Source organism: Varanus komodoensis, unplaced genomic scaffold (assembly GCF_004798865.1).
Source record: "Varanus komodoensis strain SLA01 unplaced genomic scaffold, ASM479886v1 scaffold73, whole genome shotgun sequence".
In the NCBI taxonomy this organism is placed as follows: domain Eukaryota; kingdom Metazoa; phylum Chordata; class Lepidosauria; order Squamata; family Varanidae; genus Varanus; species Varanus komodoensis.
The window spans coordinates 870,054-884,878 of record NW_025336386.1 but is presented as its reverse complement, the minus strand read 5'-3'; the positions used below and the strand labels follow the sequence as shown (position 1 = coordinate 884,878).

Here is a 14,825-nt window from a genome sequence, read left to right as displayed (position 1 = left end):
AGGACTGACCGGTTTGATCGCCTTGTGGTCCAAGGGACTCGCAGGAGTCTCCTCCAGCACCACAGTTCAAAGGCCTCAATCCTTTTGCGCTCAGTCTTCCTTATGGTCCAGCTTTCACAGCCATACATTGCAACTGGGAAAACCATAGCCTTGACTATACACACTTTTGTTGGCAGGGTGATGTCTCTGCTTTTTAGAATGCTGTGTAGATTTGCCATAGCTTTCCTCCCCAGGAGCAAGTGTCTTTTAATTTCTTGGCTGCAGTCCCCACCTGCGGTGATTTTGGAGCCCAGGAAAAGAAAATCTGTCACTACCTCCATTTCTTCCCCATCTATTTGCCAGGAAGTGAGAGGACCGGATGCCATGGTCTTAGTTTTCTTGATGCTGAGTTCCCAGCCAACTTTTGCGCTCTCCTCCTTCACCTGCATCAAGAGGCTCTTCGGTTCCTCTTCACGTTCTGCCTCAGGGCAGGCCAGCCCGGCAAGGCTCCCTTCCCTGCTGTGCTCTGTGAGCCCACCTTTCCTCCCCAGCCGCGGTGGCCCTTCGCCTGCTCTGGCAATGCCCGGGCTGCAGTCTGCATGGCAAATCCCTCCAGATAAGTTATGTTTGCCCAGTTGACCACTGGCAGTGTCCGTTGTGACCCTTGGAGCATAATTTGTATGGGCTGAAATCAACAATCTGGAGACTCTGATTTAGTCCCCTTTACTTTAATTTAAATTTGACTTAATTTCATTTAGATTTGACAAGCTTCTCCTCAGGTAACTCAGAGTATCAACACAGTACAACATATCACTGAAAATACTTCAAATAAAAAATGAAAACACAAGAGGGACTGATGAAGGAGGATGGTGGGGAAGAAGAGAACCAGGGCGAAGGGCGGGGCCAAGGTGCCGGATTAAGCTGCACACAGGCGTGCAAATGGGAAATGGAAAACCCTCCTCCCACATTCAAGGCCCAATCCTGCGCATGTCCGGACAGGAGAAGGGCCTCCAGCCTCCAGCAGGCCCGAGCTTGGGGTGCTGCAGCCCTTCCCCTGTCTAGCGTGCCCAGCGTGGCCCCTTCGTTCTGCTGCACGTGGTTCGTGGTCTCGCCTAGCTCCCCTGGGCCAGCAGGCGTGTCCCCAGAGGCTGGCCTACGACCCGCTGGTGCAAGGACTGCGACCCGGGAGTGGGGCCCACTAGGTCTTCCGCACGTGCATGGGGAAGGAGTGGGTGCCTGGACCCTTCTCAGTTTAGCCTTTCTTTTCTCTTTCCAGTACGAGATGCTAAGAATCTAGTTCCTATGGATCCCAATGGCTTGTCAGACCCGTATGTGAAACTCAAGCTTATACCTGACCCAAAAAGTGAGAGCAAACAGAAGACAAAAACCATCAAATGTTCGTTGAACCCTGAGTGGAATGAGACGTTTAAATTGTGAGTACAGCCAAGCGCTACCGCCGGGGCATCTGGTTCCATTGCTTCTTGGGATTCTTTCAGCCTCCTTTCAAGGCTCGATTTGGGTGCCAGGAAGCGCTTCTGGACAGTTTGGACCCCAGGGGTGTGGAATGGGCTTCCCCGGGGGCGGTTGAGGCCCCACCGGTGAGGGGGTTCAGAGACGGGCTGGACATGGGCATGGCAGGCACGTCGCAAGCGGAGCCGGCTGGAGCCGGGGGTCAGACTAGGTGGCCCCGAAGACCCGCTCTGACTCGCTCTGTTCCCCTGCTTCTTCATAAAGGCAGAAGCTGGGGAGGGTGTGTGGGTTGGCCGCCCGTTCCTCTGCCCTTACCCGGACCCTTGGCCCAGAGGACCAGGGAGGGGGCCCTGGCTGGGTGGCGGAGCCCATGCCCCTCATGCAGCGCGTGGCAGTCCCTCCGCGTTGCGTGCGTGGTGCTCTGCGACCAGCACCAAGGCCTTTCGACCAAAAGGCGTCATACGTGGGCGCCAAGCAGCGAGGCGGGCGCTGAGGCTCACGAGAGGAGCCGGAGCACTGGCCATGCGGGGGCTGTGGCGGGAGGACACGGGTCAAGCCATCTCCCCTCGCCCGTCCAAATCACGCCTGCAAATGGGGCTCCCGCTTGGCGGCCAGGCTGCCCTGCTCCGCCCCTTCCCTTGGCGGCCCGCCCTCGGAGGGCTGATGCTGGGCGCCCCCGCCAGGCCACATCGGCGCGCTCACTGACTGTCCCCGCAGCGCTGGGAGCGGTCTGATCCCCAGCGAGCGCCTGGCTGGTCGCCAGCTCCTCTGCCCGGGGCACCTCCCCTGCCGGGTCTAATCCCTCCTCCTGCACGGAGTCAGGATCTGCATCCACGGCCCTGGAAGGCTCTTGGTCGGGGGAGCGGGCCCAGTCCCTGCGCGAGCCCACCCCCGCCGCCCGCTGGCCCCCTCGGCTTCTGCCTGGGTGAGGTTGTCGCATTCCGCCAGGTCAGCAGGGGACCTCTGAGGCCGGCCCAGGGCCGTGTGTGACGCCCACCCCTGCCCTGTGCTTCTGTAGCATGCGGGCTGCTCGATTTGCCGTGAGGTAACCGTCAAGCGATGCTCCTGGTCCCTGCCAGCTCAGAAGCACCACATGCGGCTCACCTTAATCCAAGCTGTGCGTTTCAGTGGCAGGGTCCTTCTAGCGGCTTCCACTGGGAGGAGGAGGCGCTGTCGGGAGACGCAGAGCACAGCTGCGCCCCACGTGGGCACCGAAGCACACCCTGCCCTGCATGGACGCCGCTGCTTGGGATGCCCTCGTGAGGCGGCGGCCCTGCAGAGCGTCCTCCCCGGAGGCGGGGGCCTTCTCACCCCGCTTTCCCCTCACTCTGCTTTCCTCAGCCAGCTGAAGGAGTCTGACAAGGACAGGAGGCTGTCTGTGGAGATTTGGGACTGGGACCTGACCAGCAGGAACGACTTCATGGGGTCGCTCTCCTTCGGAATCTCGGAGCTGCAGAAAGCCGGTGTGGATGGCTGGTAAGGCGCGCTCGTCTCGAAGGGCCCCCGGCCCAGGGGGCTTGAGCAAAGTGGGGAAGCCCCTGCTGCCGTCGCAAGGAAGGCGCGGCGGGGAGAGGAGACGCGGGTGAGAAGCACTTGCACGTGTTACGCGGGTATTTTGGCCAGCGGAATTCTTAGGTCCCTCTTAGATGTGTCAGGGATTCATTTTGCTCTGCCCAAATTCTGGAATAATTTGTAGAATCCGTACACCATTCTGGCTGCTGCTGTGAACGTGTGCAGAGGCAGGCAGAAGCAGCGGGTTGGTGCCAGGGTGTGGCCGGAACTGCAGGGGCAGAAGCTTCCAGCCCGGCGCCATCTTGGTGATGGCATTGACTGGGGTTGGGGCAATCCCTTTCGGAATCTGTCCCTCCGGAATCTGCAGACTTCCTCTCCTGCAAAGGGAGCCGAGCCAAGCGGATGTCCACAGACACTGGCGGGCCCCCTTTGTGCAACCAGCAGCCCTCCCCAGCACCGCTCCCAGTGGCCAGCCATCTTTCCCATGGCGGCAGGGGCAGGCATGCAAATGATGCCGCTTGCACGGCATGTGGGACATTCCTGGCAAGCGTCCCACGAACCCTGGGCCTTTTCACCGGGAGCCTGGACTCCGGGAACGCAAAACTGAGTGGAGGCGGCTGGAGCCAGGGGGCAGAGCAGGGGGGCCCGGGGAGGCCCCTCCTGACTCGGCCTGTTTCCCTCTTTCTGCGTCCCTTGCCACGCTGCTCCCGGCTGTGGGACCCTCTGCTGGGGCGGCTCGCTCTGCTGTCCCGCTGCTTCACTGGGCTTTGGCACACACCGGGTCTCTTGGGCTGGGAGCGGTTTTGCTCTCCTACTGCTATTTAATTTTCCCTTAATGCATTTGTTTTATTACTGTTTTACATTAGTTTTTTACAGTTGTGCTGGGTAGAAAAGCAGGGTACAAATCAAATACATTTTTAAAGAGTAAACTCAGGAAGCAGTCCTGGGGCACCCAGATAATGCTATAGGAATGCTAGATCAGAAATGGTGGGAACCTCAGATGTGGGCGCGGGGATCTGTCCCTCTCCTTCTCACAGCCAGCATGGAAGGACCTGTGGCAGCTGCCTCTCCGAGGTTGAGAATATGACCTCGGAGGAGATGGGGGGAAAGAGGAGGTTGGAGCGACCCGGTCCAAGCAGCCCTCCGCCTCTTCCCTCTGAAATGCCTTCACGGGAAGGCAACCCCCACCCCAGCAGGTGCTGGAAATGCCTCAGCTGCGGGATTTGACCAGGAGAGGGCTGCGTACTGAGCCCTGTGAGCGGTGGTTCCACGCCCCCCCATGCTTCTTCCAAGGAGGCTGCCTCGAAGGGGGCACAGGGTCGCTTGCCCTGGGTGGACTGGCGGCTCAGCCCTCCCATCCGCTTCTGCGCAGGCTGGCTCTGGAAGAGTTACAGGCACTGCACCAACTGGGTACACCAGATGTCCTTCCTCGCCCACCCACCGAACCCCTTCAGGCAGCATCTGCGGATGAGGCAAATGAAACGACTCGGGAAGGTTTTCCCGCAGCAAAGCACCGTGCAAAGCAGATAATGACAGCCGAGCAGGATGACGCAAGGGGCCCTGAGCGGAGGAGGGCTGGGCTGCCTGCTTCAGCCTTATCTCCTGCAGCCGGAAACAGCCTTTAATTTTCATTCTGTCGCTCCTGATTCCCGCGAGCAGGCTGGCTTTAGCTAACGCTCCCACACAATCCACTGTACCCTCGCATGTGGACAGCTGGTGAAGAACTGGAAAGCCATGGGGCCGCTTCCTTGTCAAATGAAACACCCGCCTTTCGGGGTCGTGATTCAGAGCTGCAGCTTCCAGACCAGGGGAGTGGGGGGTTCTGCCCCCTGAGCAGTTCAGTGCTTGTGCAGTACGTTGGTGCTTAGCAAAAGTGCAACTATTGGTATGTAACATGAAGTACATTGGCTATCGAGGGCTTGGTAGCATCAGCTAATGTCGCCCCTTTGTAGAGTGCCACGTCAGAGGTGTGTTGTCTGCAGTTGGTCATTGTGTTTGCATTGCATATGCCATCCTGAGAGCTTGAGCTATAGGGTGACTGATAAACTGATTAAATGGTTGATTTATCTTTGCCTTGTGGGTGGACTTCCAAGCCACTTAAAGAATTAGAATTTCACTGGTGGTTGCAGCCATGAAGGGGAGCCAGTACTGGATGAAAGCTGGTTCTGCACCCTTTGGGAAATGCCCCATTGTGGAGCAGATGGGCGCCTGAAATCCCATTGCCTCTCAGAAGAGCAGAGCAATGCCACATGCAGACATGTGGCTGGGCGTCTGTGGGCAACTGGCACCTCTGGGGTCCTCTGCATCCTTTGAATGTGTGGCAGACCATGGCACTGGCTCCCCCCCACCCCCCAGAAGGAAGATCCAAGGTGATCCTGACAGGCTGGGGTGCTGGGCTGGAAGCCACAGAATGGCGTTCAGGGGGGACAAGTGCCAAGTTCTGCACCTGGGAAAAAGGAACCCGATGCATCATGGCAAGACAGAGAACACTTGGCTCAGCAATAGTGCGAGTGAGACGGATCTTGGAATGCTTGAGGATCCCAAGCTGAATGAGTCAACCATGTGATGTGGCTGCAAAAAGGGCAAATGCTATTTTAAGCTACATTAACAGAAGCATCACTTCCAAATCCCGTGAAGTCCTACCTCCCTTTTACTCCACACTGGTCAGGCCTCATCTGGAGTCCTGCATCCAGTTCTGGGCACCACCGTTTAGGAGAGATGCAGGCAGGCTGGAAAGGGTTTGGGGGAGGGTAACAGGGATGACCCGGGGACTGGAAACAAAGCCCCATAAGGAGAGCTTGAGAGAACTGGGCACGTTTAGCCTTGAGAAGACTAAAGGGAGATGTGATAGCACTTGACAAGTACTTGAAAGGCTGTCACAAAGGGGAAGGGCAGGATCGCTTCCTGATCATTCCAGAGTAAAGGGCACAGAAAAATGGGCTCAAGTTATGGGAAGCCAGATTCCAGCTGGATCTTAGGAGGGAGAGCAGTACGACAGTGGAACCAACGACATGGGGAGGCAGTGGTCTCTCCCACCCGGAGGCATCCAAGGTGCAGCTGGAAGCCCCCTGGGAGGGATGGTTTAATTCGGAGTCCTGCCCTGAGCAGGTGGCCCTCTGGACCCTTCCAGCTCTGCTCTTCTGTGGTTCTATGGCTCTGTAGCAGACCATGAAACTGGCCTGCCCACCCACCCACTGGCCGCCCCCGGGAAAGAAAAGCCATCGCAAATGTCATTTAAGCGCTTGTAGCCACCTGTCAAGTTTCCTCTAGCTCAGCTCCACCAGGAACATTAGTGCGCTTTAAAAAGCATGTAAAATATGGTAAAAAGCTCCTTGTTGCATTTTTTAAAGTCAGTAAATGGAGATCTAAGTAATTCTCCTTGTCACAGCGTTTGGCTAAGATCAGCTCTGGGATGAGGGCGTCTTCTTTGCATTTTTCATTTCCAAGGGGCTTCAGCAAAGGGAGAAAGGCAGCTGAGCCCGTTCGCTCCGCTCTGCGGATCAACAGCTCCCGCGAGCCCATTGATGGGGCTGAGCTTAGTCTGAGGCAGCAGAAACTGCCACATGCCTCAGAGAATGGCTCGTTCTGCCCTCCAGCTGCAGGCCGGGTTTCTGACCCCCTTTCACTGGGAGACCCCTGTGCCCCGCGGGTGCTGCGTGCACAGCTCCCCGTGGCCGTCCTGGCTCAGAGCCGGAGGTGGCTGCTCCAGTGCTCCCGCTCTTCTGCGTGCTGGTTTGGGGCCGAGCCTTTTAGGGGAAGCATCCCATAGTGCAACCCCAACAGAGCGGTTTGCGGTGGCCACTTGGACCTGCAAGGGAGCCGCTTCGGCCTGCCGCCCTCATGGACGGAGCTGCTCTCGGCAAGCAGCTGTCCGTGAGGAGTGCGCGGCCCGCCGGTTCCCAGGTGGCTCGGCTGAGCCGTGGCCTCCCTACCAGCCACTGCCTGGCTCCCGGCTGTGGCCCACACCTGATGGGGCTGCGTGGCGCAGCCGGGCTCCAGAGTCTGCCAATTCTGCCCCGGCCCGCTCCCCCCTCCCCTGGCTCGCGACCCCGTCATTCTCCTTCTCCGGGCGGCTCTTTACCAGGCAGCCCTCTTCCCCCAAGCAGCCCCCGGCTGGCTCTTCTGCAGCAGCCCGTGGCTTCCCGCTGGCTGGGTGGGGGCGCTGGGGACAGGAGTCAAAGCAGGACTGGGGGCGGGAAGCCAGCCCTTGACTGGGGTCCACAGCCCCCTTGGCTCCCTTGAGGGGGCTTTCTGCAGAATCCGGTCCCTGCCTCCTCTGCCATTGCCCCCCCGCCTTGCAGAGCGGCCTCCCCCCCCCCCGAAGTGACTCACCCTGCCCTGGCTGTGCCAGGCATGCTTCCCCCTTCCCGCTTTCTGCTTTCAGTGCGTCTGAAGGGGGGGTGCTGTCGGCTTCCCCCAGGCACCGCAACACTGTCCTGTGAACGGGGGACGGCAGCAAGAGCCCGTGTGGCTGGGTGTGGGCGCGAGGGAGGTCTCGGCTCTCGCCCAGCAGTGCCCCCGCGTGCACGGCAGGAGGCCGCCCCCACGGAGCACGCTGGCCCTGGACAGCCATGTGGGGCCGCCTCGGCCGCCGGCTCTGGCCAGGTGGCTTCTCACTCCTCTGTGTGCAGGTTCAAGCTGCTGAGCCAGGAGGAGGGCGAGTACTTCAACGTCCCGGTTCCACCCGAGGGAGAGGAGGGCAACGAAGAGCTCAGGCAGAAGTTCGAGGTGAGTAGCCCCTCGGGGGCTCTTCTGTGGCGTGCGCTGCCCGTCGGAGGGTCACCTGCTGGCTTCCTTTGCAGGCGGCACGCGATGGGGCTTCAGGGGTGCCCCCATTCTGGGCTTCTCTCACCCGAGAGCCCCTCCAGGCTGCCTGCCGCAGCCTCGCTCCTGGCCCGCAGCTCCCCGCGCTCGGAGCGGCCAACAGGGGGGCGCCGGCCCGGGCGGCCCCTGCTGGAAGCATGGCGTCTGCGCTGTGGTCTCGCGGCCCCAGACGGCAGAAGCCGGGCTCTGCGAAGGGCTCCCACGCGGGGGTCGCCTCTGCCGTGGGCAGCTGTGGGGGCCCTCACGGGGGGCCACGGTCCGCCTGGACGGCCTTCGGGCACTTTGCGAAATGGCCCAGCTTAGAATGCTTCCGAGACCGTTCCCCGTGGACCGTTCCTGGGAAAGTCGCGGGCAGCCTCAGACGCCCTGGAGCTGGAGCGCTTCCAGCAGCGATGCAGTGGCCCATGCCGCGCAGGAGTCATGGGGGACCGGTTGGCTTCCCATCCCCTCTAAACTGGGGGAGAAGCATGTGTGAAAGCGGCACGCGGCACAGAGGCAGCCCCTGGCACAAAGCCTGCCGAGGGCCAGGAGGGCAGGTGCGGGCTCGGCAGGTGCAGGTGAAATCCTGATCCCGCAGCCAGGTGATTTCGGAGGAAGGGCTGCCCCCCACCCATCCTTGCCTCCTGGGCAGAGCACAGTGAGTGGAGCCCCGTGTGGGAGAAGCCCGTCCCTGCGCCGCTGCCCCACCAGTCACAACCGGTCTTTGGGCAGAGCCTAACGAAGGAAGAAGCTCTGCCCGTGTTTCTCGATATGGGCCTGAAGGTTTGTTCTGGGCTCACTTCAGTTTGGAAAGATGCCCACTTAGCCTCAGGAGGCACCAGTCGGAGCTTAAGCATCATGGATGCTCACAAAGAATCCTGGGAACTGGGCCTGGGGAATCCCTGGACACGATCCTGCTTCACCCCCACCCCCCAACGCCTCCATTTAAGGCTTTTCTGAGCAGGCCCACAATGGTGCGAGGGGAGCTGTGGCACGACCTGCATTCAACCCAGAGGCTTCTGAGCATTTCCAAGGAAAGCGGAACCTTTTTGCCTGGGGGGCCTGAGGCCCATCTGCCCTGAGCCCCAGTTAACCCGCCCGCAGTGCCCCGCATATTGAACGGCAGTTGCTCCATGCTGCCAGTCGCGCCTCCAAGGAGTCCCCCCCCCCCCGATCTGCTCTTTGTGGGGTCCTTAACTTCCAACACCTGCAAGGGAGCTGCTGTGCGGTGCCTGTGCTTCAGCTTAGCCACAGGGAAACCCACCCTGGTCCTCATCCCAGAATGGAAGTGCAAAGGGCATTCCAGACGGAGGTGGAGGAAGGGCTTGTGCCAGGCAGCAGGCCTGGCCCCCGGCCCCCAAGCCCGTCCCAGCTGGCCCCCAGGATCGGCTTGATGGCCTCGTGTGGTGGAGCTGCGGGCAGGCTCCGGCAAGGTGGCATGTTTTTTCAGGAATTGAAAGGAATAAATTATGAGGCAAGGCTCTCTCTCGCTCTCTTCCTCTGCCGTATAACTCCTTGCGAGCCAGTAAATTAGCGAGCCACCAGACCGTGGAGGAGTGTGGAGCGGAGGTGAGGCGGTGCAGGCGTGCTTTGGCCGTGCCGGGGCAGGCTGGGCTGCTCAGATGAATTTTTAAAACGGTGCTCAGATTTCCAGGCTGCAGACTGCTTCCAGATAACATGGGAAGCTGGAAGAAGGGAACACACTGCCATCGCCATGGGGCGTGCAGAGTGAGAAGGAGCAGTGGTGTCTTTGTGAAGGGTCGGACGGCCCGGCCCGGCCCGGCCCTGCCTCACACCGCCAGGAGCCCCCTCCAGCGGGGCCAGTCAAGGCTGCACCAGCAAGGCAGAGGGCAGGCGAGGCCGGGCAGGGGCCGTCGGCTGGCGCTGCCTCTTCGCACCATGCCCCAAGCCAGCTGGCCCCTTCCCTCGACGGACTTAATTTTCCGGACAAGCCATCAAGGCGAAACCTGCAAATAATGCTGCCCCAGTTTGGCCCTCCCTCCGTCCAGTGGGCACGCAGAGCTCCCTCCTCACCGCTGTGTGCAAGGTGGATCTGTTGCTCGGAGAGAAAGGCTGGCAGAGGCGCCCCGTTCTCTGGCCACCCCCTTTTTTTCCTGGCTCCAGTTCGCCACCTTCCGAGTCCAACAGAGCAGCTGCTTTTGGCCACTGTGGTGCAGGTGAGCCCCGCCTCGCCCACCTGGAGTGCTCTCCTGGAGCACTGCTGCGCACCATTCCCTTGCTTGGGAAGGGATGCTGGAAGGCTGGCCAGCAAACCCATTAAGATGGAAGCTTGCGCGTGAGTGCAAGGGGAGGAAGCAGTGGGGGGGGGGGGGAGCTGGCAAAGCAGCTGGGCAGGGGCAGCTCTGGAGCAGCACCTCCCGTTTACCTGCTGCTCTGAGATATCGCACCTATCAAGCAGCACTTCCTCAGCGTCTCCTCCTCTTCAGAGGGGAGAAGGATGATGGATTCATTTTCTGTGGCAGTTCGTTGTGCCGAGTTGGCCCACTCGGCACCTCAGGGTCTCCCCTATCCTTCTCCAGAACGTTTGAAGAGGCCCTTGGGTGTGCACAGCGCTGGAGCTGGGACATGAGCTGAAATCCCCTTTCTCCAGGGAACCGTCCGTCGGCTCCCCTCGCTCCTTAAAAATGAAGGCCTTTCCCTTTCAGAGAGCAAGGATTGGCCCCGGATCAAAGGCGGTGGAGGAGAAGCCGTCCAACGCAGTCTCCAAGTTCGACAACAACGGGAACCGGGACCGCATGAAGCTGTCTGACTTCAACTTCCTGATGGTGCTGGGCAAAGGCAGCTTCGGGAAGGTGGGTCGCCCGCGCCACCTGCCAGTGTGGGGTGAGGGGAGGGCCGGCCGGGCTCGTGCCCCATCCAGCTGCCCCCGCGGCCGCTTTTCCCGAGCACGTAGGTCCTGGGGGGCAGAGCCTCTCGCTGCTCTCTGCGCTTCTCCAGCACCGTGGCTCGAACTGCTCCGCGTAGGCGGCCGCTCGGAGGGCAGCTCGGAGCAGAGGCTGAGCTTGGGATCAATGGAGACAGAACCTTCCCAGCCTCCACGGGGCAGCAAAGGGCCAAGAGGCCTCACTCAGGAGCAGCGGCTCTCTCATCCGGATGTCCGAGTCCTGAGCGTGGCGCCGCCCTGTGCAAAAGTGCTTTCCTCTGTGGGTGAGAGAGCTCTTCCACACCGGCGCAGGGGTGTGTGGGGAAGGCGTATCATCGCATTGCGGTCAAGGCGTGCCCGGTCTGCAGCTTCTGGACGGAGCAATGCAAGGGGCTTGTTGGGATGTATAGAGCTTAGGGCCTGGCTACCTGAAGGACTGCCTGCCTTCATAGGAACTCGCCCGTCCTTTAAGATCTGGCTAGGAGGCCCTTCTCAAGGAGCCACCCCTCAGAGGGGTGAGAGGGATGGCAAAGAGTCGAAGGGCCTTCTCAGCGCCTGCTCCTTGCCTCTGGAAGAGCCTCCCCAGGGCATCCGCCTGGCACCGTCTGTGTTGCTGTTTCAGCGCCAGGCAGAAGCGTTCCCTTTTAATATCTTTTCTAGCAATTGATCCTGCCCGCTTCTCACTGCTAGCTCTGTTGTGACTTGGTTAGGTTTTACATTTTGATGATGAAGTTTTATTCTTTATTCATTGTTATATGTATATTTATCTTTTATTGTAAGGTGCCTTGAGACTTTGGTAGTAGGTGGCATATAAGCGGAAGTCTGAAGAAAGACAACGCCGGCCCTGCGAGGTTGCTGGGCCGACAGCAGGGACTGCAGCGTTGCAGCCAGATTAAGGGGTGGGCTTCGCCGGGCAGGCTGGATGGTGCCGGCGGGTTTCGCTCCGTCTGTGCTGCACCAGAGGGCAGCGGGCGTGCGAGGACCACGGCTTGGCTTCCAGCCCACAGTGGCCGCCTGCACCCCTGCGGGGCTGCAGCGCGGTTTGTTTCCCATCCTGGCTCGTGGTCACTCAGAGCATCCCTTCCTACTCCAGAAGGCCGCCTCTGCCCCACACGTGGGTCCCGGGCCCACCCCGACTTGCAGGGCTGCTCTTGCAGGGGGCCTCGGCGTGGCCCCTCCTGGATGGGCTGAGGGCCCTTGTGGCCCGGGGAGCTGGCCGGGCTGGTCCGGACAGAGGCAGCTCCCTGCCCAGCCAGCGACGCGGGGGCAGCGCGGCGGCCCGCCTCGTCCAGCCTGCTCCTCCCGCTGGGGCAGCTGCCGAGGGCCAGAAGCCGGCAGCTCCGTGCTCGGCCGGCGTGCCGAGAAGAGCTCCTGCCCTGGCCCCCAGTGGGACGGTGGCCCCCGTCCCGGGTGACTCATGGGCCACGGTTGGAGGCAGCGCTGAAAAGGCAGAGGGGTGGAAAGGAGAGAGCCCAGGGCGCCACACAAAACGGGCTCTGGAGGGACAGCTCCCACGGCGGCGCACCCCGGCCCTGGAGTGCCCTCCCTTGCGCAGGCTGCTTCGCAGCGATCGGGGTGGATTTCTGCTCTTGCGGCCTCCCTGCAGGAACGGGCGCCTTCGATTCCGTTGCCGGTGAAGCGCAGCGGCCATTTGCGGCTGTTCTGGCTGAACGAGCTTATTTCTGCAGGAGCTGCAGAGGGAAACACGTGGGCAGCAGGCCCTGCGTCTGCTGGATTAGTGCGCTACTCGTGTAGCCAGCGCGTGGTCATGAATTGCAAACAGGAGCCTCAGGGGAGGGAGGAAGCCTGGCCACAGGTCGCCCCGGGCTGGGCTGGCAGGATCTGTCATGGAACCTGTGGGGGTGCCGAGACGGCGGGGAGGGGGGAGTCGACCCTGCCGTCTCTCCATTCCCCCAGCACGCATGCGCTGCTCTGGGAAGCTGCAGCGCCAGGCAGAGCGGCTGCAGGAGCACCTGGCTGCTTCTGCCAGCAGGATGGGTCAAGCCGGGCAATGCCTGACATGCCCCCCTGCACCATGCCGGTGCTTGGGTCACTGTGGGGATCTGTGGAAGGTCTCTGTAGACCCTGGGGGGGGGGGGGGATTGGATGGGAGGGGCTGGATCACCACATTTGGGGGGAGGGGCTGCCCCCTGCTCCAGGTAGTGCTAAGGCTCAGCTTTCTGCTGGCTTATAACATTTTCTGGACTAGGAGCTTAGAAGAAGGCAACGATTCTCTGAAATGCACGACTCAGAAAGAGCCCAGCAGCCGGGAGAGCTGTTTCATGCATGCGGCTGATCTGCGAACGGCCCCGGGCGGGGTGTCCCCATCGGGCAGCGGAGAGCCAGGAGCGCCTTGGACGCCTCAGCACCGAAGGCGCCTTGGCCTGACCCCAAAGGGACGGAAGGGTTGTCCCCGGGGGGCCTCGGCGAGGGGACCATTTTGCGGTCGGGGGCTCCCCTGGGTGGCCCCCCTTAGAGCTGGCACGGTGGGGAGGGGCGCAGGTGGTGCTCGTGGTGCTGGGCTGAAGAGGTGCCCTCCGGAGCAGTGCTGCTCCCAGCCAGGCGGGGCTCGCACTCGGGCGCGCACCTTCGCCTCAGGCTCGGGAGGCCGGTGACGCCCCTGGCACTGCCTCTCGTGCTTGCCAGCCGCAGCCGCTGACGGCCTCCAGGCCGCCCCCCACTCATGGCCTGGGCCCCGGCAGGCCCCGCCCTGTGTGGGGTGGCTGGCTGGCCCGGAGGCAGTCTCGTTGTGGGGAAAGGGCCGCCGCCAGGGCCTGGGCCTGCGCATCCCGACAGTGAGGTGTGCTTGCAGCCCTGCCAAAGGCCCAGGACGGGAGGCAGGCAGGGTGGGGAGCAGGCGCCTGATCCGAGGCAGCGAGGGGAGGCAAGGGGGCGGGGGCCTGCTGCAGCTGCATCACTGCAGGGAGTGGGGGGCCGGACGTGCGGTGACATGCGGCCTCACTCGGAGTCGGGGCTCCTCCGGTGTCCCCTTTCTGGGATGGGCATGGCTACAGGAGCCGGGTGGAATGCACAGGCGTCCAGCGGCAAAGGCGGCCATGCGGGTGCACATCCCGCGGCCTTCCATGGCCAGCAGCTTCCCCCTCCAGCTGCATGGCCAGGGAGGGGCCAGGGATGGTGGGCGTTGCAGTCCCACGCCTTTGGAGTGGGCCAGGTGGTGGAAGCCTGGCTGGCAGCTACCCGGAGCTATTTGTGGCTGTCCTTATTTAGCATTAGTTTCATAGCAGCAGAACTGCGTTTAATCTTTTTTGAGACAAACTGTGCGACTAATTTGTGCAGCCCTCTCTCTGCGGCTTGAGCAGGGATCTGTGGGGAGGGGTTTTTGGGGTGGCTTAATCCCTCGAGGAGAACGCATAGCGTTCGGACTGGGGTTGGTTACTCCTCCCTCCTTGTGCATGTCTGACCGTGTGCCGTTTCGGCCCCTTGGTGCCGCTGGATGGGGCCTCATCACCCAGTTTTGCCTGCGTCCATAATCCCCCCGGTGCTCTGAGGGGTCTGCTTGATGTGCCAGAAAAAGCTCGGCTTTTGGGATCCCTGGGCAGGTGCTGCCCTGGGTCTCCTCCTCCCTGGCCATCCGGGGGTGGGCCTCCCAAAGCAGCCACTGCCCTTCTTTTCCCAAAGTAAAATGCACTGGACCTTCTAGTGGACACGGGCAAGATTCAGTTTTTCCCCAAGACGGCCCTCAGACCTGGGGCACGGGAGAGAGACCCCGAAGCCAAGCTAGGCCTCCCGGGTGGAGTGGGGGGCTCCGGCAGGACAGGGTGGGCCGCTGCAGGGAGGCGTTGTTCGCGTGGCGCGTTCCCACCCATGGCCTCCTGGGTGCGGGAAATGATTTGCCGGCAGGGAGTGTGCCGGTTTCTTTGTATTTTGAGCAGGTGGGTGGGGGTGACAGCCTTTATTTTCAAAGTATTTATTTCCCCCAGCCTCTTAACCATTGGCAGGGTGGCACTGGCATTTCTCAGGAGCCGTCCTTCAGGTTGATGTGATTAAAGATGGAAAATTAAGTTGGCAGGAAGCCCCGGAGCACTCGATTGCTATAATGAATAAAGCTGCAGGTTGCTGGGACTGTCTGAAAATGCGAGAGGCGGATGAGCAAGAGGCACGGCCAGCTTGGGACCAGCTCAAGCGCTGCTCTGCTGTGGGGCGGCGGGGGGGGGGG

At 61.3% G+C, this 14,825-nt stretch overlaps 1 protein-coding gene across 3 annotated transcripts in view; it reads left to right on the top strand.

The window, feature by feature from the left end:
- PRKCB (protein kinase C beta) overlaps positions 1-14,825 on the top strand; it is a 137,760-nt gene that overhangs the window by 93,726 nt on the left and 29,209 nt on the right. For all 3 annotated transcript variants that reach the window (XM_044452572.1, XM_044452571.1, XM_044452573.1), the window contains 4 exons: positions 1,256-1,412; positions 2,791-2,925; positions 7,593-7,689; positions 10,431-10,577. In XM_044452572.1, the coding sequence (XP_044308507.1) occupies positions 1,256-1,412; positions 2,791-2,925; positions 7,593-7,689; positions 10,431-10,577 (536 nt within the window). The remainder of the gene's footprint in view (positions 1-1,255; positions 1,413-2,790; positions 2,926-7,592; positions 7,690-10,430; positions 10,578-14,825) is intronic.